General features: G+C 39.6%; 1 protein-coding gene across 3 annotated transcripts in view; it reads left to right on the top strand.

Moving 5' to 3' along the window:
* The window catches only part of Cenpp (centromere protein P), a 227,631-nt gene that overhangs the window by 48,069 nt on the left and 157,504 nt on the right, over positions 1-22,058 (top strand). For all 3 annotated transcript variants that reach the window (XM_074052356.1, XM_074052354.1, XM_074052355.1), the window contains one exon: positions 13,331-13,427. In XM_074052356.1, the coding sequence (XP_073908457.1) occupies positions 13,331-13,427 (97 nt within the window). The remainder of the gene's footprint in view (positions 1-13,330; positions 13,428-22,058) is intronic.

Here is a 22,058-nt window from a genome sequence, read left to right as displayed (position 1 = left end):
GAGAGGAGAGGGAAAGCAAAGAAGGTAACGAAAAAGGGAAAAACGAATAAACAATCAAGTAAAAGAAACAAAACAAACAAAACTGTCAAAGATATAAACAGGGAGAGTTAAGTGTACTAATCAACAGTAAGTTAAACAGGCATTAGAGAGACAGAGAGGATTAAAAATAAATAAATAAATAAAATAAAAAATTTTTTAGAAATCTCCAAGTTCAAATGCAATAAAATTTAAGTCTTGATAATTTTGATGTTAGTCCCTCAGCCTCCAATCCTGGAGATGGTGTCTCAGAAGTAGTTCTGTCATTGTCTTATCAAAAGGAAAAAAACCAAAAAAGCAAAAAATAAAAAAATTTAAAAAAAGAACACAACAAAGTGTCCCAAGTTCAGATGCAATGCAGTTTCAGTAAGTTTTTCAACATGCAGGTGTAGTTTGGTTGTTGTCTCATCAAAAGATTAGGAAAAAAAAAAAGTCTGGAGACAGCTTTGTGAACGTCTATCTGAGGCTGCGGCTCACCTGCCTGCTACTGTCAGTCTGCTGTTGCTGTAGGCTTTATTTATGCAGATCTCAGGAGTGAGCTTAACACTTACCTATCCCCTCAGGCTTTGTTTACTTAGAATTCTCCTAGGCTGACTGCCACTGCTACAAGCTTTGGCCTTTTCAAGCACACTGGGGGAGGTGGCACTGCACCTGCATTCTCTGACCAGTGTGTTTATTTACAGTTCACATGGGAAGTGACACTTCCCCCCCCTCCTGTAGAGTTTTCCTCCCACTGCCACTTTTACAAGCTTTCCAGCTCCTGGTTGCTGGGCAGGTGCCACTGCTCCTGCCTTCTCCACATGGCTTGTTTATTTACAGTTCTGTAAGGGATTGCTCCTCCCCCGCTTCGGTGCTCTGGGCACCCCGCCCTCTTTGCTATGTGTCTTTTTTTATTGTTTTATTATTCAGTTTGTTTTTTTCTTTTTTCCCTGGGTGGGTGTTGGTCTGTCCAGGAGGCTATGCTGAGCTGGCCCAGGGTTGTCTGTGGGAGTACCACGTGCAACTTAACTCACCTGGTGGTCTGCTTCTCTCAAGCCGGTTAGATGCTGGCGTCTGGTGGCACCAAGCCCTCCTGGTTTCTCTGTTTAACGTGATGTGGAGATGCTACGCGTGGGCTGGGGGTGTGGTGGTGTTGGAGTTTTACCTCTTCTTGGTGGTTTTTTCTGCACAGTGTTCTCCCGCATCTCTCCAAGATTTTACTTTAGGAAGCACACTTTCTGCTTCCTCCCTCTAGTTGCCATCTTCAAATAAGCTCTGTACATCTTTAGGATGATTCTTATTATTGGGCTAATGCCAAGAAATGAAAGACTTCTCCTCTCCACCACTTCTTCTGCTGCGTTTCCCACTTCTGATGTGACCAGGTGACCTCACTATGGTCCAGCACCAGAAGATTTCACACAGGTGTTGGAGCTGTTAGCCTGAGAAATGACAGCAGGCTTGTGTCAAACATGGTGATAATGAGGAAAGCAACGTGAATCTATATTGTACTTTCATCAGTCTAACCTTCTATTATTCTTCCTTACCATTTCCCCCCACCCTGAATTGTTCACCAGTTTTCCATGTGTTTTGTTCCTACACAGATATGATGTATTTTAATATTATACAGTCTGTATCAATAGGACAGCAACCGTGATGCCATAGCATTACAGGAAAAGAGTAGCCTACAAATACGAATTTCATTCCCTCTGCTAAAATTCATAAATAGAAGAAAAGCCTCATACTATTTTATTAGAATAGCTGATTCAGCGGCAGAATTTCCCTAAGATTGATCTTAGGGAAGGATCCAAGACAACCTTATTTTTGTCTGAATAAAAGTGGAACTCTTACTTTAAGAAAAGTCATCTGGCATTCATTATCATCACAGAAAATGATTATACTGATAGACATGTTAAGTTTTAACAGTTCTTTATTCTGGATACTAGACCCTTAAGAAATGTGTTCTGCAAGTACTACCTATATAGGTTTCTTTTTAAATTTCTTGGTAGTGTCTTTTGATGCACAAAGATTTTAAGTTTGTGGGTCCAAAATATTTTGATAATGCTTTTACTGTCACATTAACAAAACAGCCAAATCCAAGATCCATGATTTTCCTTTATTTTTTTTCCTTTTCTGAGCATTTTATAGTTGTACCTCTAATATTTAGGATTTGGGCCCATTTGGAGTTAAGTTTTGAATGTGGTCTGTTTATAAGGGTGCCTCTTCATTCTTTTGCATGTCAGTATCCAATATCCCAGCATCGTGTTTTAAAAAGATCATTTTTGTCAGAATTGGATAGTCTTGGCACCCTTGCTGGAAATCAGTTGACCAGGTAGTTATGGTTTTATTTCTGACTGTAAATTCTTTCCCACTGATCTATATGTCTGTGCTTATACCTTTATCACACTGTCTTGATTGCTGATACATTGTATTATGTTGTGAAATAGGGAAATATGAGTCCTACAGTTTTCTCCTTTTTCAGTATTGTTTTGGATATTTGATGTCCCTTTCAATTTCATAGGAATTTTTGGATTGACTTTTCCATTCCTGCTAAAAAGGTCATTGTGATTTTCATAGGGATTTCATTGAATATGCAGATCACATTTTGGTGTATTGCCATCTTAACAATATTAAGTCTTCCAGCTATGAATGCACATATATTTCCATTTTTTAGGCCCACTTTAATTTATTTCAGCAACATTCTATAATTTTCAGTATACAAGTTTGTAACTCCTTGGATAAACTTATTCCTATGTATTTTATTTCTTTGGATAGTATTGTAAATGGAGTTTTATTTTCACATTGTGCATTGCTAATTTATAGAAATTTATTATGCGCTTTCCTCTTTTATTCCCAGAACTTTTAAATATTTTAAGAAATTTAAATTTTCACATAGAAATTGTACATGTTTATGGGGTCTGATATACCTTTCAAAACACATATACCATGTGTAATGATCAGATTAGGATAATTGGCCTTTCTGTCTTTTCAAGCTTTTATCATTGCTTGGTTTTGGGTATATTCAAAATTTTCTAGTTATTTTGAAATGTTCAATTAATTGTTAATAGAGCATTAGAAGTTATTCTTGCTGTGGGTAACATGCTACCCATTAACCATCCTTTATCCATATTTCCCTCTTCACACTATAACCAGGCTTTGTAACTACCATTCTATTTCTTAAACATTTGCCTTGGGTTTTTTTTTTTTTTGGCAGTACTGGGGTTTGAACTCAAGGCTGCATACTTACTAGACAGGCTCTCTACCCCTTGAGTCACTCTGCCAGCTCTCAGTTTCTATTTTTAAAAGCACCATTCTAATGGAAAAATCCCTGTCCTGAATTAAGCTGAACTATGTGTTTTTTCTCTAGCTAGAGCTACTGTGTGTAGGTTAATTTGATTGATATCAATTTCTTTAACTATGACTTTGAAACTCACTTTAGCTTCTTTGAGTCAAGTAAATTTCTACCTGGGCTGCAGACAAGGATAAAATACTCTGGAGAACTCTTTGCATGACCACATTTTTAAATATGATTGCATTGCCCTTTGGTATCCCTGGTTTCTGATCATAAATCAGCTGTTAATCTTACTGATGATTCCTTATGTGACAAGCGACTTCTTTCCTGCCCTTCTCAGGATTCTTTTATTTGACATGCAACAGATGGAGTACAATGGTGTGTGGATCTCTGAGTTGTCCTCCTTGCAGTTGGTGAGCTTCTTGGATGGGTATATTAACTTTTTCATCCAATTTGGAGGGATTTGACACCTTATTCTTTGACATGTGTACACACACACACACACACACACACAATTTCCTGCCCCTTTCTCAGCTCTCCTTCAGTACATCTATGTTGTTATTCTCCTTCGTGTCCTACTTGTTTCTTAAACTTTATTTTTTCCTTATTTTTTTCTTCTTAAACTGGATCGCTTATTTCACTTAATCTGTATTTATTTTGTTGAATCTTTTACCTATTCACATCTGTTATTGAAAACCTTTAATAAAGCTTTCATTTTTTGTTACTATACTATTCAGTTGTAAGATTTCTTTCTTTCCTTTTTTTTTTTTTTGACAAGGTCTCACTTTGTAGCCCGAGCTGGCCTCCAACTCATAGTCCTCCTTCCTTAGCTTCCTGAGTGCTGGGATTATGCATGTACCATAAGACCTAGGTATGAGTTCTGAAATTTCTTTCTTTTTAAATAATTTCTCTCTATTTTACTCCCTGTTGAACACATTATTCTCTTGGTTTCTATGAGTTCTTTGAAAACATTTGAGACAGTTGATACTGTTATCAGTAAGCTGGTCCTCAATGCCAATTCACAAATAATGAGTGCTGTGTTTTACGGGAAAGGAATAAGGTTTATTATTCTTCAGATGAGGAAGATGACATGGAGAGTAAACCTCTCAATGTCCTGAGAGAAAATGTTTTCATTTTAAGGTGAGTTCAGGCACTCAGTTTGAGTATTACAACAAATCTCATGTCCCAAGATAGGTGCTAACCTTGGTTCTCCAGGTGCCCTAGTAACACATCTCCAAAGCTGTATGTCTTGGCTGACAGGTTTACTCCTGGTGATCAGAGATAGGAGGGAAGAAAATTGCCTGGTTAAATTGAAGAGAAAAGACTGTTAACTCTAGGCTCTCCAGCACACAGACAAAGGAAAAAAATGTCAATTTGATTGACAAGTAGAGTAAAATGGCCAACATGCAAGCAGGCCATACCAAAAATTTTTCCCTTTTGTAGTCCCAGTTACATTTTCCCCACTGTCAGTTTGTTCCTTTCATTTCTATGGGAAATGGGTGTGGCAATAATCTAACTGCTTACTGCCTCTAGTTAATTCCTGAGCCCAAATAAGGAGTTGGTGCTCCTCAGCAAAGGCAGCTTTTAAACCTCAGTTAATGTATCTTCCTTGCCAAGTAATTCTTATTAAAATTCCTGTTAATTTCTTTTTTCCTGTGAATGGGCCATTCCTTACATACTTAGTTTCTTCTTGTTGTTGAACAATAGAAAGTTTGAAAAGTATTGTGTGCAAAAAGGAAAAAATAATGTAAAAACATCTAATCTCTAGGTCTTTGAATTTGTGTGTACATTGGAGCACTAGCTCATGTTAAGCCAAGTCTTCACAGTTCTACCACAGCCTTCCCCTTAGCCTAAAGATGACCCAGAGGTGAAAGCTTATGATCATCTCAGGTTTGTTCCGAGTATGTATCTTGCTCTGGGCATTCATATAGCTTCCTTGTTCCCTGGTATACTCAGGCTCTTTTCAAAATCCTTATTTCTCAAACAGGCTCACACGCAGCTCTTTGTTTCACTAATTCTTTGTGTGGTTTCTTTTTCATTGATTTCAGCTCTTATTTTTATTATTTCTCTCCTTCTGTTTGTTTTAGGATTTGCTTGTTCTTCTTTTTCTAGGAGTTTGAGATGTATCTTTAGGTCATTGATTTGGGATCTTTCAGTCTTTTTAATATAGGCACTCATGGCTATAAAGTTTCCTCTCAGGACTGCCTTTGCTGTGTCCCAGCAACTGGTAGGTTGTGTTTTCATTGTCATTGACTTCCAGGAACTTTTTAATTTCCTCTTTTATTTCATCAATGGACCATTGTTCACTAAGTAATGTTATTCAGTTTTAGCTATTTGCATGTTGTCTTTATTTTTGTTGTTGAGTTCTAGTTTTATTGCATTGTAATCAGATAATATGCATGGTACAATTTCTATTTTCTTATATTTGCTGAGGCTTGCTTTGTGCCCTAGGGTATGATCTATTTTGGAGAAGGTTCCATGGGCTGCTAAGAAGAATGTATATTGTGTAGAAGTTGGATGAAATGTTCTGTAGACATCTACTAGGTCCATTTGATCTATTGCATATTTTACATCTTGGATGAAAATCCTACATGGCCTTTCCTTTTAGTATTAGGTTGTTTCGTCTACATTGAAAAGCTGTGGTTAGTCACTTTCACCAGTTATCTTCACTAAACTACTGGATAACTTGCTACAACTTCTTCATCAGCACTTGCTGCTTGACCTGGCACTTTTATGTTACAGAGAAGGATTCTTACCTCAAACCTTGTGCACCAACCATCAAACCTTTCTTATGTAGCTTCCTCACCTTTCCCAGCCTTCATAGAATTAAAGAATAATGACCTTGCTCTGGATTAGGCTTTAGCTAAAGGGAATATTGTGTCTGATATGATCTATCCAGATCACTAATACTTTTCCATATCAGCAATTATACTGTTTACTTTATCAATTTTATGTCCACTGAAGAAGCCCTTATTTTCTTCAGGAACTTCTCCTTTGTATTCACAACCTGGCTAACTATTCTTCCCTTAGGTTTTTTGTTGCTGTGGTGGTGGTGGTGGTGGTGGTACTGGGGCTTGAACTCAAGGGCTACACCTTGAGCCACTCCACCAGCCCTTTTTTGTGATTTTTTTTTTTTTTAAGAAAGGGTCTCGCGAACTATTTGTCTGGGCTGGCTTCAAACCATGATCCTCCTGATCTGTCTCCTGAGTAGCTAGGAATATAGGAGTGAGCCAGAAGTGCCAATTTTCCCTTTGGTTTTGACGTGTCTATTGTTGTCTCCATTGTTACTTTGCTCTCAGTAGTAGCAATTCTTCATTTACCATTTGGTGTTTTGCAAAACATCCCCTGCACAGCTTTATCTTCACTGCAAGGAAAGTTCTGAATTAGGTGAAACACAGGCCCCTTAACCCTAAAGCCATAGACAAATAGAGACAAACACAATTCCTTGGGGAAAAGGTCTTCTGTACTTCACAACTACTACTGTGGAGGTTGGGGTTGGGGTAGTATTAAACTACAAAGCACTCCTACCCTGTATTAGTTGCCATTCCTTAAGTGCTTGTTGCTGTAAGCCCTTTGTTCTCTTCTCAAGTTCCAATAAAGGTGTTTCTGACAGCTATACAGTGTTTTCTGGTGTTTCTGAGGTGGATAGCCCCCAGCACTCCCAAGTTTGGTATTTTTGCTGTTGTCTGTATTAATGCATTGTTTTTCTTTTTTTTTCCAACCATCTATATGAGTTTTCTTTTTTATTCTTTATTCATATGTTCATATGTGCATACATTGTTTGGGTCATTTCTCCCCCTTGCCCCCACCCCCTCCCTCTCCCTCCCACCCCTCTCACTTCCAGACAGAACGTATTCTACCCTTTTCTCCAATTTTGTTGAAGAGAAGACATAAGCAATAATAAGAAAGACAAAGCATTTTTGCTAGTTGAGATAAGGATAGCTATACAGAGAGATTCCTAGCATTGCTTCCATGCACAAGTATATTACAACCCGAATTTGTTCATCTCTACCTGACCTCTTTATTACTTCCTGGTCACCTTCCCGTATTGACCTTTGTCACTTTAAGGTTACTGTATTAGCTCCTTTGCAGTGGGGACATCAAACACTTTCAAGTTTTGGGTTTCCTACCTATCCCCATACCTCCTGTATGTGCTCTCCCATTAGCATGTGACCCAAGTCCAACAACATTACTGCCTTTGCCCTAGATCTAAAGTCTGCATATGAGGGAAAACATAAGATTTTTGGTCTTCTGAGCCTGGCTAACCTTGCTCAGACTGATGTTCTCGAGTTCCATCCATTTACTTGCAAATGATAAGATTTCATTTTTCTTCATGACTGAGTAAAATTCCATTGTGTATAAATACCACATTTTCTTAATCCATTCATCAGTAGTGGGGCAACTTGGCTGTTTCCATAACTTGGCTATTGTGAATAGTGCTGCAATAAACATGGGTGTGCAAGTGCCTCTGGAGTAACCTGAGTTGAATTACTTTGGGTATATTCCTAGGAGTGGGATTGCTGGATTATATGGCAGATCTATGTTTAGATTTTTAAGAAGCCTCCATATTGTTTTTCAGAGTGGTTGCACTAGCTTGCATTCCCACCAGCAGTGTAGGAGGGTTCCTTTTTCCTCACATCCTCACCAACACCTGTTGTTGGTGGTGTTTTTTATTTCATCAGTGACTCACTGATTGTTGAGCAATCTGTCGTTCAGCTTGCAATTGTTTGCATGTTTTCTACTATTGTTTTTGTTGTTGAGTTCTAGTTTTAATGCATTGTGATCAGATAGAATACTTGGTATTATTTCTGTTTTCTTATATTTGCTGAGGCTTGCTTTGTGCCCTAAGAGGTGATGAATTTTGGGGAAAGTTCCATGGGCTGCTGAGAAGAATATATATTGTGCAGAAGTTGGATGCAATATTCTGTAGACATCAGCTAGAACCATTTGATCTATAGTGTGATTTAGTTCTAGAATTTCTGTATTGATTTTTTGTTTGGATGACCTATCTATTGTTAATAGAGGGGTATTAAAATTTCCCACTGCCACTGTGTTGGAGTGTATATATGCTTTTAGGTCCTTCAGAGTATGTTTGATGAAATTAGGTGCACTGACTGGGTGCATATAGGTTGATAATTGTTATTTCCTTTTGGTGTATTTCCCCTTTTATTAGTGTGGAGTGTCCTTTTTTATCTTGTTTGATCAATTTAAATTTGAAGTCTACTTTGTCCAAGATAAGTATTGCTACTTCTGCCTGGTTTTGGGAACCATTGGCTTGATAAATCTTCTACCCTTTTGCCCTAAGCCAGTGCTTGTTTCTGTCAATGAGATGGGTCACCTGTAAACAACAGATTATTGGGTCTTCCTTTTTAATCTAGTTTGCCAGGTGGTGTCTTTTCAAAGGGGAGTTAAGTCCATTAACATTCAGTGTTAATATTGACAGGTATGTGGCAATTCTTGTCATTTAGTTGTTTTTGTTATTTAAGGATTTGATTGTGTGCAGGTGAATCAGTGTTACTTTCTGATTGCTTGTCTTTTCTTCTCCTGTGGTTTGGTGTTGCCTGTCTGCTCATGGTTTTGTTTGCTTTCATTTTCTGTGTGCAGAATTCGTTGAAGAATCTTTTGTAGTGGTGCTTGGTGGTCATATATTGTTTTAGTTTCTGTTTTTCATGGAAGACTTTTATTGCTCCATCTATTTTGAATGATAGTTTTGCTGGGTAGAGTATCCTAGGGTTGAAGTTGTTTCATTCAGTGCCTGGAATACCTCACTCCATGCCCTTCTTGCTTTTAAGGTTTCCATTGAGAAATCTGCTGTGACTTTGATGGGTTTACCTTTGTATGTTATTTGTCTTTTCTCTCTTATAGCCCTCAATATTCTTTCTCTATTCTCTGTGCTTGTTGTTTTAATGATAATATGTCATTAGGAAGTTCTATTTTAGTCAAATCTGTTTGGTGTCCTGGAGGCTTCCTGTACCTGAATGGGCATAGTTTTCTCTAGGTTTTGGAAATTTTCTGTTATTATTTTGTTGAATATATTACAAATCCCTTTTGCTTGCACCTCTTCTTCTTCAATGCCCATGCTTCTCAGGTTTGGTCTTTTGATGGAGTCAGTGAGTTCATGCATATTTCTTTTGCAGGTTTTGAGTTGTTTGACTAACAGCTTTTCAGTTTTTCCTTTAATTTCCATTTGTCTCCAATTTCTGAGAGTCTGTCTTCCACTTGTCCTAGTCTTCTAGAGTGGCCTTCCATTGTGTTTTGTATTTCAGTTTCATTCTTTTCTCTGAAGTTTTCCATATCATGGGTCACTTCCTCTTTAATATTGTCAATTTTCATCTTTAATTCATTTATCTCTCTATTTATAGTGTTCTGTGTTTCACTTTCATGTTTGTTTACAACCCCTATGAGTTCATTTATTTGTTTCTTTGTCTTCTTTTATTGTTTATTTTTGGTGTCTTGAAATTTCTTGAGTGCCTTTTGTACATTTTGGTTAGCCATGTCTAGTATCATCTCCATTAAATTCTCAGTGATTACTTATAGGATTTCTACTTTCAGGTTGTTCTTGTGGGCATGCTTGGGTTCCTTGGCATCGTTTATCTTTGTTTTGTTGGATTCCAAACTTGGTATCCATTTTCTTGATTTCCTTCTGAATCCTGTATTAAATTATTTTTGGAGAGAGTATGGTTTCCATCCCTTTCTCATCTTCCCATCGCTCCACTTTGTACTGTGTAACTATGTTCTTGATAGGCTAGTTGGTGGTTTCAGTCACCTGTCCTTTGGTTTAATTTTGTTTTGTGGCTTTATTGGGTTTGTAGCTAAGTGTGTGTATGTGTGTGTGTGTGTGTGTGTGTGTGTGTGTGTGTGTGTGTTATTTCTGTCCGTGGTCTGGGTATAATTTAGTATTTGCTAATTCACAATAGTAAAGCTAACAACAACAACAACAAAAAAAACCCCAAAGAAATCAATGTGGAGAGATGAACAAACACAAACAAACAAGAAACAGAACAAACAAACAAAAATTCCAGGTTCAGGAACAATAGAATTTAAGTCTTATTTTAAGTTCTGGTGTTACTCCTCCAGCATCCTATCCTGGTGTTGGTATTTAAGCAGAAGCTCTGTCGTGGTCTATCCAGGTGGTTGGGTAGTGTTTGTTTGTCTTTTCTTCTGTCTTTCAGAAGCAGTGTTGCTCAGCTCCTCCCTTAGTGGGGTGTGGCAGTTTAAGTTTGTATGTTGTCCTCAGGTTCCATAGTCAGCTTTGTAGCACACTAGCTGACCTGCTTTGGAGTTGGGTTTTCACTGTTCTTGATTACTGGGGGCTTGTTTCTTTGCCTTGCCACCTTTCTCTTGGGCAAGGTCAGTGATCTGTTGCCATTCCCCTGCTGTCAGCATGCTGTGATGTTTTGCTGATTATTTTTCAATTTTGCAGTGTCATTTGACTTTGGATGTTGCTCACTGGTTCAGGAGATGAGCTTTGTGGACTGCTACCTGCCCTATTTCAGGCACCAGCTTATCACCCACCCTCTGTCAGCCCTTCTGCCTTTCCAGCTGTTTGTTTACTGAAAGTTCGTGTGGAGAGCAGCTCCTTGCTTTCCCCCCCTTCTCTGGTACACTTTCAGCAACTCCACCCCTCTGCTGTGTGTTAGTTTTCAGTTCCTTGTTTATTCAGTTTTTTTGGTTTTTTGGGTTTTTTGCTGGGGGCGGGTGGTCAGTCTGCCCAGGGGGCTATGCTTGTTTATCCCAGGGGTGACTGGGGGATACTGTGTGACACTTGGTGCTCACCTGTTTGGTCTGCCAAATGTCTCCCAAGCAGGTTTGGAGCCAGGATCTGGCAGCATGGCAGCCCTCCTGTTCTCTCATTGTAATGTGGTGTGGAGAAGCTTTCCATGGGCTAGGTGTTCAGGGTGTCCAAGTTTTGATTCTCCTTGCTGCTTTATTTCCGCCAAGTGTGGCTCCAGCTCTCAGCAAGGTTTTGGAGTCATGGAACTCACGCCATCTGCTTCTGTACCCTAGTCGCCATCTTGGATCTCCTCAATGCATTTTTTTTTCAAAAGCACATCCTGGCCCTCTGGTATGATCTGAAGTTCAGATGTGTTGATTTAAACTGCTACTTTGAGGCTGATCTGAACTATGGACTTCTACACCATAGGTCAGTTCTCAGTATTTTTGGTTTGTATGTTCTGGTTGGTTTTGTGTACAAGACATTTGGTAGTTATCTCATGAGTTCATCAATAGATGTAAAGGATTGTCTTCTTCAAGTTCTTTATAATTCTCTGCCTTTGCTATTTTAGGGTGAGAAAAAGTGACAGAGTATCCCCTGGTGTGCAGCAGCCTTGCTGGAGGGCAATAAGAATGGCCTGCATTTATTGCTTGTACAAACATGGTGTCAGACCCTGACACACTTCCTCCACAATCTCCCCCCCTCAGCGGCTGATTGGAAGAGAAAGTCCCTGCTGTGCTTGCTTTTAATTTTTGCTGGCAGTGCCAATTGACAACAGGCTTCTCACCAGTCTCTGTAGCCAGAGTACCTGATTATAAGTGAAAGGTGCCCACTACTCTTTGATCTTAGGGTTTCATTCTGCAGGGACCCCAGGTTTTCATCTTTCATAGACTACACCAGCTACAGATAGTGCTCTTTCTTTGGCTTCTTATTGTTTTTTTTTGACTTTACCCTTTGGCCATTGTGGATAGAAGGCTGTTTTGGTATGCAGATTCAGATATTCAGGAGGCAAAAAACAAAAACTCTGCTGAATTTATCTCCAGGTTCTCCCTTGATTCCTGAAGACTACCTTTTCTACTTTTGTTTGTCCATATTTCTGATCTTTGGATGTTTGCTTTATGTATTACGTCCAGTGTTTTAAATTGTAGTTAATGGGAGCATTCAAGTGAAATGCACTTAATACTCCATTGTAGCTAGAGCAGGAACTCAAGTCCTGTGGCCATTTGTTGAATGATTAAGTGAATTCATAGATCTTGGCCTCAAGTTGCATGTAGTTTATGTGGCTGACACTTTTACAATAGATATAATATTAAGAGAATTAAATTCATTTGGGAGCCCATAGGCAAAGGAATGAAATTATTTTATAGCTATGAGGGAATTGGATGTATGGTATGGTGAGGTCATTATTCTGGTTCTACTCAGGTGTCCTGCATTTCTCTTCAATTCTGACACTAGCAGATCCCAAGGTTATGGTCAAAGTCCCCAACAAGACTGCCTCCACTTCAGACACCAGCTGGGAGTATGAGTGTCCAACCATACTTATATCTGATGGGCTATAAATTCAGAAATTCCCATGACCCCCTCAGGTTCAATAATTTGGTAGAACCACTCACAGAACTTACTGAATACATGAAGGATAAAATCCAGAAATAGCCAAATGGAAGCAACACATAGGCCCAGGTTTGGGAGTAGTACAGTATATATATATATTTTAAATCTAGCACATCACCCTCCTAGCAATATGTTCAACAACCAGGAATTGCCACAGAGTGCCTGTGTTCAGAGTTTTTATTGGGCATGTTTGGTCATGTTGTTGAACTCAATCTCCAGTGCCCTCTCATTGATGGTCTTGCTAGCCCACAGTTCTACCCCTCCACTGATATGGTTAGTCGTTCTGGTAACCAGCTGCCAACCTGCTGGAATCTGAGATCTACCTGAGTCCCATCACCACCATTAGCATAATGAAGACATTCCTAATCACTCAGGAACTTCAGGATTGAAATGGTCTGCCACATAATATATTCTTTCTTATATCGCATTCAGCAAATAAACATTTATGGAGACTGTGGCATTTGAGTGATTTAAAAATGGATAGATTAGATGTTCGAGTAGGGTTTTCCAGGCTTCTCAGCCTGGTAGCATTAGTAATCAGCATTAGCAGTCAAGGAGGAACACTTGCCAAAGTTCATGGTTCTGTGTCTAGAAGTATAGGAAGTACTTAGTGTTAGTGGAAGAAAAGGAATAATAAAGAAAGCTAGACAGAGTCTGTCATTTAATGATGTTTATTAATCATAGAATTTTTTTTTCTACAGAGCAGAAGAAAGAAGAGATTTGCTTATGTTTTTCCAAAGCCTACATTTTTTTGTGGAGTGGTATGAATATCGGAAGCACACATTTAAATATTTCAAGGTAAAGTCTAAAGGTTTTGAATCTAAATATATGTCGAAAATGAAGCTGGTGTTAATTTGAGGATTCAGCCATAACGTACTTTTCTTAAAGCTTTCAAAGAGTAGAAAATATTTTCACTGGCTTCAAGAACCTGCAGTTATTTGTAATAAATGGGGAAGGAACATCTGTATAAATCAGTGAATAATTTATATTATGGAGTATTTGGAATATTTTGTGATACTGGATCACTGATCCCAAGTTCATGTCTAGATAAAGTTAATGATTGTAGATGCCAGACCAGGAATTAAGAGGAAAAAAAGCACAAGGTTTGTAGAAAAGATAGCAAATCTTCCAGTGCAGGAGGAGCTTAGGGAAAACTAAACTGTAGTATAGCTGTTGTCGAGGAGTGATATAGGGCTCTACCTGACGTAGGTCCACCCATTCTATCTTGAAACTCACTACATTTGTGATTGTCTGGTGCATGGTCAACTTCCAGCAAAACCTGGCCACCTGTCCCTCCCCATCCTTATTGAATAGAACGTTCTGAGAAGGGCTGGGCAACTCCTCCTGGCCTTGGGACCCACCACCTACATCTTGCAGCTGCATTTTGTTATTTTGGTAAGAGGCTTATTATTTCTCTAAGAAGCTTATTGTTTCTCATGCCCCTTTAGGTGACTGCTTCTAAAATGTCTCCCTCATCCAAAGTGGAGTCACCACTGTTATTTCCCTCACATTTTTGTTATTTATTCTAATTTATGTTAAGATACACATTTTGAAAAAATAGGTTTTCAAAGATACTTAAAATAATAAATGATAATAAAGAATATAATACTAGCAACCTTACAATGGAGCTTAACTTCCTAAGCCAGACTCTGTATTTTGAGCTGCTTTGTTATTGCACATTCTGAGTTTAAATATTGAAGCTTGATTCTTATGAAATAAGGCTTTTAATGTCTGATAGAAACATGTTAAAGCATTCTTTAATTACTTTGTTTTGGAGCATAACCAGAGTTATGTTTGGCTGCATTGAAAGACTGCTTGTTGGGTAGCACCAAATTATTGACAGTAAGTAGTGAGCACACAAAAACAGGTTCTGAAAGAATCAGTATAACCATGTCATGACTATTATTTTTAGGACTGGTACTAATTCTTCTTTATTTTGGTTTATTACTATTATTATTAAATTTATTGTTTGGTTTAGTCAAGTTGTCAGGTATAGGATTTTCTCCAGAATGAAATATGCAGTTCCCATACTGTAGGCCTTTGTGGAGTTCTCATAATTTTGTTATATTTTCTCATATGTAGTCTTGTTACCACAGAAAAAGAGCCAATAAATACCTCAGTTCTTGCATCTGGCAGGAGAAGACTTCAGACAAGATGCAAAGATATAATAAAAATAACAGTAAAGTTTATTAGAGATAAACTTTAAGAGTAAAGTAACTATGAAGTGTTTTTTGGACTCCATTGTGCGTAAAGGAGCTTCTATCAGGGTTATCTAGAGGTCTGTCTTCTAAATATTCACTACTTGCATAGATAGAGGTCATAATTTCTAGATGTTTATGGCCCAGAGCATACACAGGGGTTGCAAGTGTGAATGGATGGATATCTCAGGATTTTCTAAAAGTACAGTCTGATAATGAAGTCAGTTGTTTGAGTCAGTAATGAAACTGGAGTTTTTGGACCCAAGACTGAAACTCCTGAGATTCAATATGCCAGTTCCATTGACTCACTCCTAAACACCAAATAAAGAGATGTGGTGAAGGGAGAGGAAGGAGGTTTATTACATGGCTCAGGACATGTTGTAGGAAGAAGCAGAGTAAGCACTCGGTTCATCTTCAGCGATCTTCAGAGTACAGACATGAGCAATAGGTTCAAGTAGAGAAAAGAACTGGAGGCAGGGGACAAATGTATGCATAGTTAAACAGTCACAGTCATAGGTATATTCTGGTTGACCATTATTTTGGGAGAGGTTCAGAAGTTGTTATCTGGAGCTAGGCAGGTGGTCCATCCAAAGGAGAGTATACTGTTGAGGGGTAGTTTCAGTTCCTTGTCATAAAGTTGTTATCATCTATCTTCCCTGGAATCCAAGATGACTGCAAAGAGAATGGCTTAAAGCAGAGACCAATACAAAATGGAGAACAGATGCCATGTTTTTCTCCTGCTGTCAGTTAATCCACGGGTCCAAGAAGGAGTCAGTGCTTTTCAGCAAAAGCAATTTGAGTGCCTCTTACAGTAAGAGCCTTTAAGTTACAACAAAGGGACAGTTTGATTATGTGAGTAAATTGGTGTAGGGTTGCCCAAAGTGAGCTTAAATGAATCCTGTAAAAGAATGGCAGTGGCCTCAATTCCTTTCAAGCAGTGAGACTATGCTCTAGCTATAGGATCCAGGCATTTTGACAAATATCCCACAGGTCACTGCGTAGGGCCCAGAGGAATTGAGTGAGTACCCCCAGGGTGATGCCACCTTTCTCTGAGATATATAGTCTACAAAGTTTTTTTCTAAGTTGGGAAGCATCAGGGCTGGTGCCTCTAGGAAGTAGACTGTAAGTTGTCCAAAGGTCTGTATCTGGGATGGTTCTAGAGAAAGGGGTTCAAGTCCAGAGTTGTCTGTAAGGCTTCATATAAGTGTTAATGGCGGAAAGTATCTCTTAGAAGATCTCAGTCCTTGTGCTCAGTGTGGAAGAATACAAGCAGGACATGTGGGTGTTGTGAGAATGAAAAGTTTTATTGTAGGAAAGGGGAAAGGAATTACCTTCTCTACTGAGAGAGAGGGGCTCTGCACCAGGGGTAAGAGATTAAAAAGGGGGCCATGGTTTATTTTAGGTCATTTTTATACTACCTTAAACTTGGAGGCAGGGAGAGATTATGTGTCATTACCTGGTTTCAATGACCTTAGAGCCAGGGGGAGGAGCCGGGCATATCATTACCTGGCTCCTTTGACCTTTAAGCCAGGGGGAGGAGCTGGGCACGTGACCCCTGTATACACCTATGTTGATTCTCAGGTGCCCCACCCATGAGGGAGGAAGTTCTCATTCTTTCTAACTTATTGTAATTACAATGGAGCTCTTAAAGCATGTCAGGGAGGGGTCTCACTTCCAAACTTTCCCTAATCCTAACCTCCCTTATAAGGGTTTGGCAATATTTCAATATCCAGGGATCCAGAACGAGTCAATCCTAAAAAGGCTCTGTTGCCTTCTAATAGGAGGTGGGCAATTGTTGCATAGCTAAACCTAGCCTAGGGATAGTGCCCTCTTCAGGAGTGAGTACAGATCCCAGGGAGGCACCTTTCACATGGAAACCTTGTGGCCCCCTTGAGCTAGGAAGTTCAAAGTGCCTTCCCATGTTGTTTAGCCGGTTCTTCTGTGGGTAAACAAATTAGCAAATCACCTACATATTGTTTAATAAGTCCTTCCTTGAGGTATAAATCTTCTAAGTCCCAGGCTAAAGCTTGGGCAAAAAAGTAGAGGCTATCCCTGAACCACTGAGGTAGCGCAGTCCAAGTTAGTTGCTGAGTTTTGCTTTTCTGTTCTTTCAAGGTGAAAGCAAAAGGAAATTGAGAACCCTTATCAAGTGGAATTCAAAAGAAAGCCTCCTGAGGTTCAAAACTGTAAAACACTGAGTGTTAGGTGGAATAGAGTTTAGCAGTACATAAGGACTAGGTATCACTGGATGAGTGGGGATTACTGCCTCATTAATGAGATCTTGGACAAATCTATAATCCCCATCAGGTTTTTATACTGCAAGGACAGGAGTATTCCAAGGAGAATTATAGGGGGCCAATAGTCCATATTGAAGGAATTTAGTTATTAAGAGCTATAGCCCTTTTATTGCCTCTTTTTTTTTTTTGCCTCTTTTTTTAAGGGGTATTGTTTTTTGAGGGAAAAATAGATGGGTCCTTTAATGTAATCTAAATAGGCTCTGCCAGAGACTAATGGCTCTGCCAGAGACTCCTGTTTCCCATATCACTGAATCTATGGCTAATTCCTTTGAGGAGTGATTGGTAAATCCTTTATAGCCATTAGAGAAAAAACTAACTCAGCTGAAAAGGAAAGGTCAAGTATGCATCCAGCTTACTCATTAAGTCTCTTCCCATAAGGGGAGTCAAACATTCTGGCATTACCTGAAAGGAATGATAGAATATAGAAATGGGGGAATATATTCTTCCCAATCGCAACAAAGAACAGGAATAAAATGCCTAATTCTAGGGACTGCATCCACTTCTACCACTTGGCTAGAATCAGAGGAAAGCTGACCAGATAGGACAGCAACACACTGTAGGTGGCCCTAGTGTCAATGAGCATTTTAATGTTCTTACCTTCCACTTCAGTTGTAACCCTCAGTTCAGTGCCATGGATGTCAATAGCAAGAGTGGGTACCGCTGCATCTGAGGGTCTCCCCATTCCTGGACCACCATCTGAGGAGAGTTGGGACAAATGTCCCTTTACCCTCAGGGCAGGCTCTCTTCCAGTGTCCCTTCTGTTCACACTGTGGGCAGAAAAGTTTTAGGAAGTTTCCCCACATTGGGACATTCACTCTTCCAGTGCCTTGGTTTCTTGCAAATATGACATTTGCCTAGAGAGCCTTATTTTCACTGGAGGTAGAAATGCCTGTAAAGACCTTACAAGCTTTCCTTTCTTTCACCTGGTCTTGACTGCAAAAATCCAAGGAGGCCCTGCAGAGGATTTCCTGAAGAGAGGCATCAGGTTCCAAGGCCCATTTTTATAATTTTCTTACAATGTTGGAGCCAATTAAGTGAGAAACTTGTCTTGTTGTCTGTATGTCCTGGCAGCAGTCATTATCATCCTGCCTTTCACTATCTGTCAGGGTTTAGGACAGGATAGTACCTATGTCTTCCAGGATGGATTGAAAATTTGAGCTAAGGGCTGCAATCTCTCTTTATATTTATCTGGGTCCTCTGAAAATTCTCCTAAGTCTTGCTTTATTTGTTTCATATCTTGCATAGAGAGAGAAATTTGTACTTTTGTTGGGCCATACTCATTCCCTGTTTCCTAGAGAGGACAAATTCTTGGAGTGGGTTTTGAATAGGTTGGGGGTGGGTCAAATGGTAAGTGGACATCAAGTCTATTAGCAGACAGGGGAGGAGTGCTCTTAGGAGGAGTAGGATCAATAAGCTCAGGACCTCCCTTTTTCATTGTTTACATTTGGGAGGTGAGCACGTCTTGGGCATGGGATATTATCTAGTTTGGCCAGCATTGCTTCATCAAAGACAGCACTGTTAACAGAGTTCCTTATTAGCCCATAAGAAGGAAAAAAACTGTAAATATGTCATTTCTGACCATTTTCCCTCCCACTTACAGAAAAAGAATCCAATTGAAGAAGGTTATATAGTTAAGGCTACCATTTAAAGGCCATTTTTCTTCTGGCTCAAGATCATGTTGTTGCTAAGTAGAGTTGCAGAAAAATCTAAGTCTTTTTCATTTTAACATCTTACAGTCAAATCATCCCAGTTTTAAGAATCTATCCCAAGGGAGTATCTGCAGGAATGGATGACATGTTTCCCATCTGGAAGAAATTAAAAGAGCCAATTGTTGTCATATAGGCAGGATGTCTCCTCCCAAAGAGACAGCCCTGTGCCTAGGTCAAAACCTTGAGCCTAGGTCATGGGAGGAGTATTCCCCTGACCCATGAACTAGGTGAACCTGTGTGGTCATTGTTGAAGTGTCCTGTTACTGGGCTTAGTGATCTAAGAAGACAATAATTCAGAAGATCCTAAGTTCTTGTGTTATCTGAACAAAGAACTGGGCAGAGACACAAGTTGCAAAACAATAGCAACACTTTATTGAAAAAGTAAGAGGAAGCACATCAAGATAAAAGAGCAGTGGGCTCCTCCCAGGTGGCACAGAAGCATCGGTCTGTTTGTTAAGACCAATTTATAAGTTGTAAGGCAGGAAAAATCTTGGCAGTCCTTAGGGAGGTGCTTGTATGGCTGGCAGCTTTAATTAACACAGCCTTTTTGCATAACATGGGGGTATTCTGCACATGATCTTATGCTAATTTCTAGGCCCTTAATTGTATGAGATGCAACCAATATTCATAAATTCATAAGGCCCTTTTTATTGGCGGGAAGGGCAGTACTGAGGTTTGAACTCAGGGCCTCACACTTGTTAGGCAGGCACTTGAGCCACTCCACTAGCCCTTTTTTTGTGTGTGTTGGGTATTTTTGAGATAGGGTCTTGTAAACTGTTTGCCTGGGCTGGCTTCAAACCACAATCCTCCTGATCCCTGCCTTCTAAGTAGCTAGAATTACAGGCGTGAACCACTGGTGCCTGGCTCCATAAAGTCTTAAGTAGACGACTTTGCCTGAGCAGTCAAATTGGGGGCAGACTTCCCTTTTGCCAGGCAAGCCCAGTTCAGAAGCACCTATCTTACAAAGATTCTTTGAACTGCCAGGGTATTTACAACTTAGAGGGGATTTATTGCTCTAAAGATGGCTAATGGTGGTGCTGGGGGAGTTGTAAAGTAAAAAAAAAAATTTTTTTTTTTAATTCTAGCATGGGGATATCTGTTTGCTTAAGGGAAGGGAGTCCTGTGGTGAGTTATTTTCCTGTTGCTAGCCTGCTTCGCTTCTAGTAACCAGGAAATTAGCATAGCAACACCTTTTTTAATGTCTTCCCATTGGCACTTCTTTTCTTTCCAGACTTTAGGGTCTGAGGGTCAAAGAACTCCCAGTTTTTTAGGTTTGTAGTATAGACAGGGAAAAGACAAGGTGTCACTTTCCTGCCACCTGGCCTCTGAATTGAACCATGGATGTGTGGCCAGTCTACACCCATGTTGAGTGGAACGTTGGGATGAGCAGGAGTGTCTACATTTACCTATGCTTGGTCCACCCTGCATTAGCCTTCCTGGATTCTGGGAATGATGCTCAAACCCAGCTCGGAATTGTAGGTGGAGGTGCCTTCACCTGGGTGTGGCCTGAAGCCCTTTCCTAATTTCTTGCATCCTTGATAGGTATTGGTGAGACCATTTGTTAGCTTCATTGAGCTCTGGTTTAATCCTGAGGAATGATCCTGCTTTATCTATTCTTATGGCCTGGGCCATTCTTGACTACACAAAGGGAATCCCTTGAGAAAATTGGGCAGTAGTCTGACAACAAGAAAAGTAAATGCCTTAATAACAATAGAAGATCGTACTTGGAATAAATTTTTCTCCCAGTTAGTGTTCTAAAAGGGAAAAGAGAGGAAGAGAAAAATGAAACCCGAAGGTCAGAAGAAGCAGGCTAGAGATCCAAGTAAGAACAGTTGGGACTTAGTAACCTGGTAGGAAAAGCAAAAGCAGCATGGAGAGAAGACACAACCTGGAGAGAAAGAGACAGGACAGGGAGGATGGTTCTTACCTCTCACAGGAAGAGACAGATTGGATATGAATCCTATTTATTTATTTATTTATTTATTTTTCAGGTCAGGTTTTAGAGTTGGTTTATTGAAGGACTCTTAGCTTTGAATTCATTTGGCCCCTGGAATGATTTCCTGGCTTGGGTCTTTGTCTTGTTAAATGGTAGAGATTACCTGTGTAGACTACCAGTCCCTGCTCTACTTGATAGAAAATTTCTATTTGAAATTTCTAGCCTTTGCTTTATCAGATGTCAAGGATATAGGTCTTAGGTCTGGGTCTTTGTCTTGTTAAGTTACAGAGACTGCCTGTGTAAACTCCCAGGCCTAGCAGATGTTTAGGGTGTTGATTACTATTTTTGGGGGAGAGGGGTGGTTCCTAGGGTTTGAACTCAGGGCCTTGAGCTTGCTAGGCAGGTGAACAATCACTTGAGCCACCCTGCCAGCCCTGTTTTGTGTTGAGTTTTTTGGGGGATAGGGTCTCTTGAACTATTTGCCCAGGCTGGCTTCAAACCACAATCCTCCTGATTTCTGCCTCCCAAGTACCTAGGATTATAGGTGTGATCCTCTGTGAATGAGTATTATTTTTTTTGGCAGCAATGGAATTTGAACTCAGGGACTCACACCTGCTAGGCAGGTACTCTATGGCCTGAACCACTCCACTAACCCTATGTTGTGTTGGGTATTTTCGGGCTAGAGTCTCAAGAACTATTTGCCTAGGCTGGCTTCAAAGTATGATCCTCCTGATGATGTCTGCCTCCTGAGTAGCTAGGAATATAGGCACTAGGCTTGTGGATTACTCTTGAGTAAAGAAAGAATTAAGTTTTAGGTGAGTAGCTGATTTAAAAGTATCCTATGATAACCCCTGGGCTCTGGCTAGTTGATCTTAATGTAGACTAGTGAAGTTGGGAAATTTAATTACAGTGATTTTTTTTTCTCTTTCTTTCTCTTGCATATCAGGACAATTAAGTATCTTTGCTTCACAATTAGTAAAATTCATGGGGTGAGCGGGGATTAAAAAAAAAGATGGAGGGAGTAAATCTAAGATATTCTAAGCACTTTAGTAAATGTCACAGTTGCCCCCATTACAACTATAGTATGCTAATAAATTTTTAAAAATTAGTAAAATTCGAAAGTAATCAGGTACTATGCTGGCATTTACAATAATGAATGAATCACCTAGTAGTGATGTTTCTTTGTGAATCTGAGTGGGTCATGGGATATGTGAACTCTAGTCCCATTTCCAGTGTTGGTTTTGTTAATGGCTCCGGTATAGTCTGTGATCATACTTCCAAAGTTCTTG

The sequence above is a fragment of the Castor canadensis genome, chromosome 13, assembly GCF_047511655.1.
Source record: "Castor canadensis chromosome 13, mCasCan1.hap1v2, whole genome shotgun sequence".
In the NCBI taxonomy this organism is placed as follows: Eukaryota; Metazoa; Chordata; class Mammalia; order Rodentia; family Castoridae; genus Castor; species Castor canadensis.
This window is presented reverse-complemented; position numbering and strand designations above follow the sequence as displayed.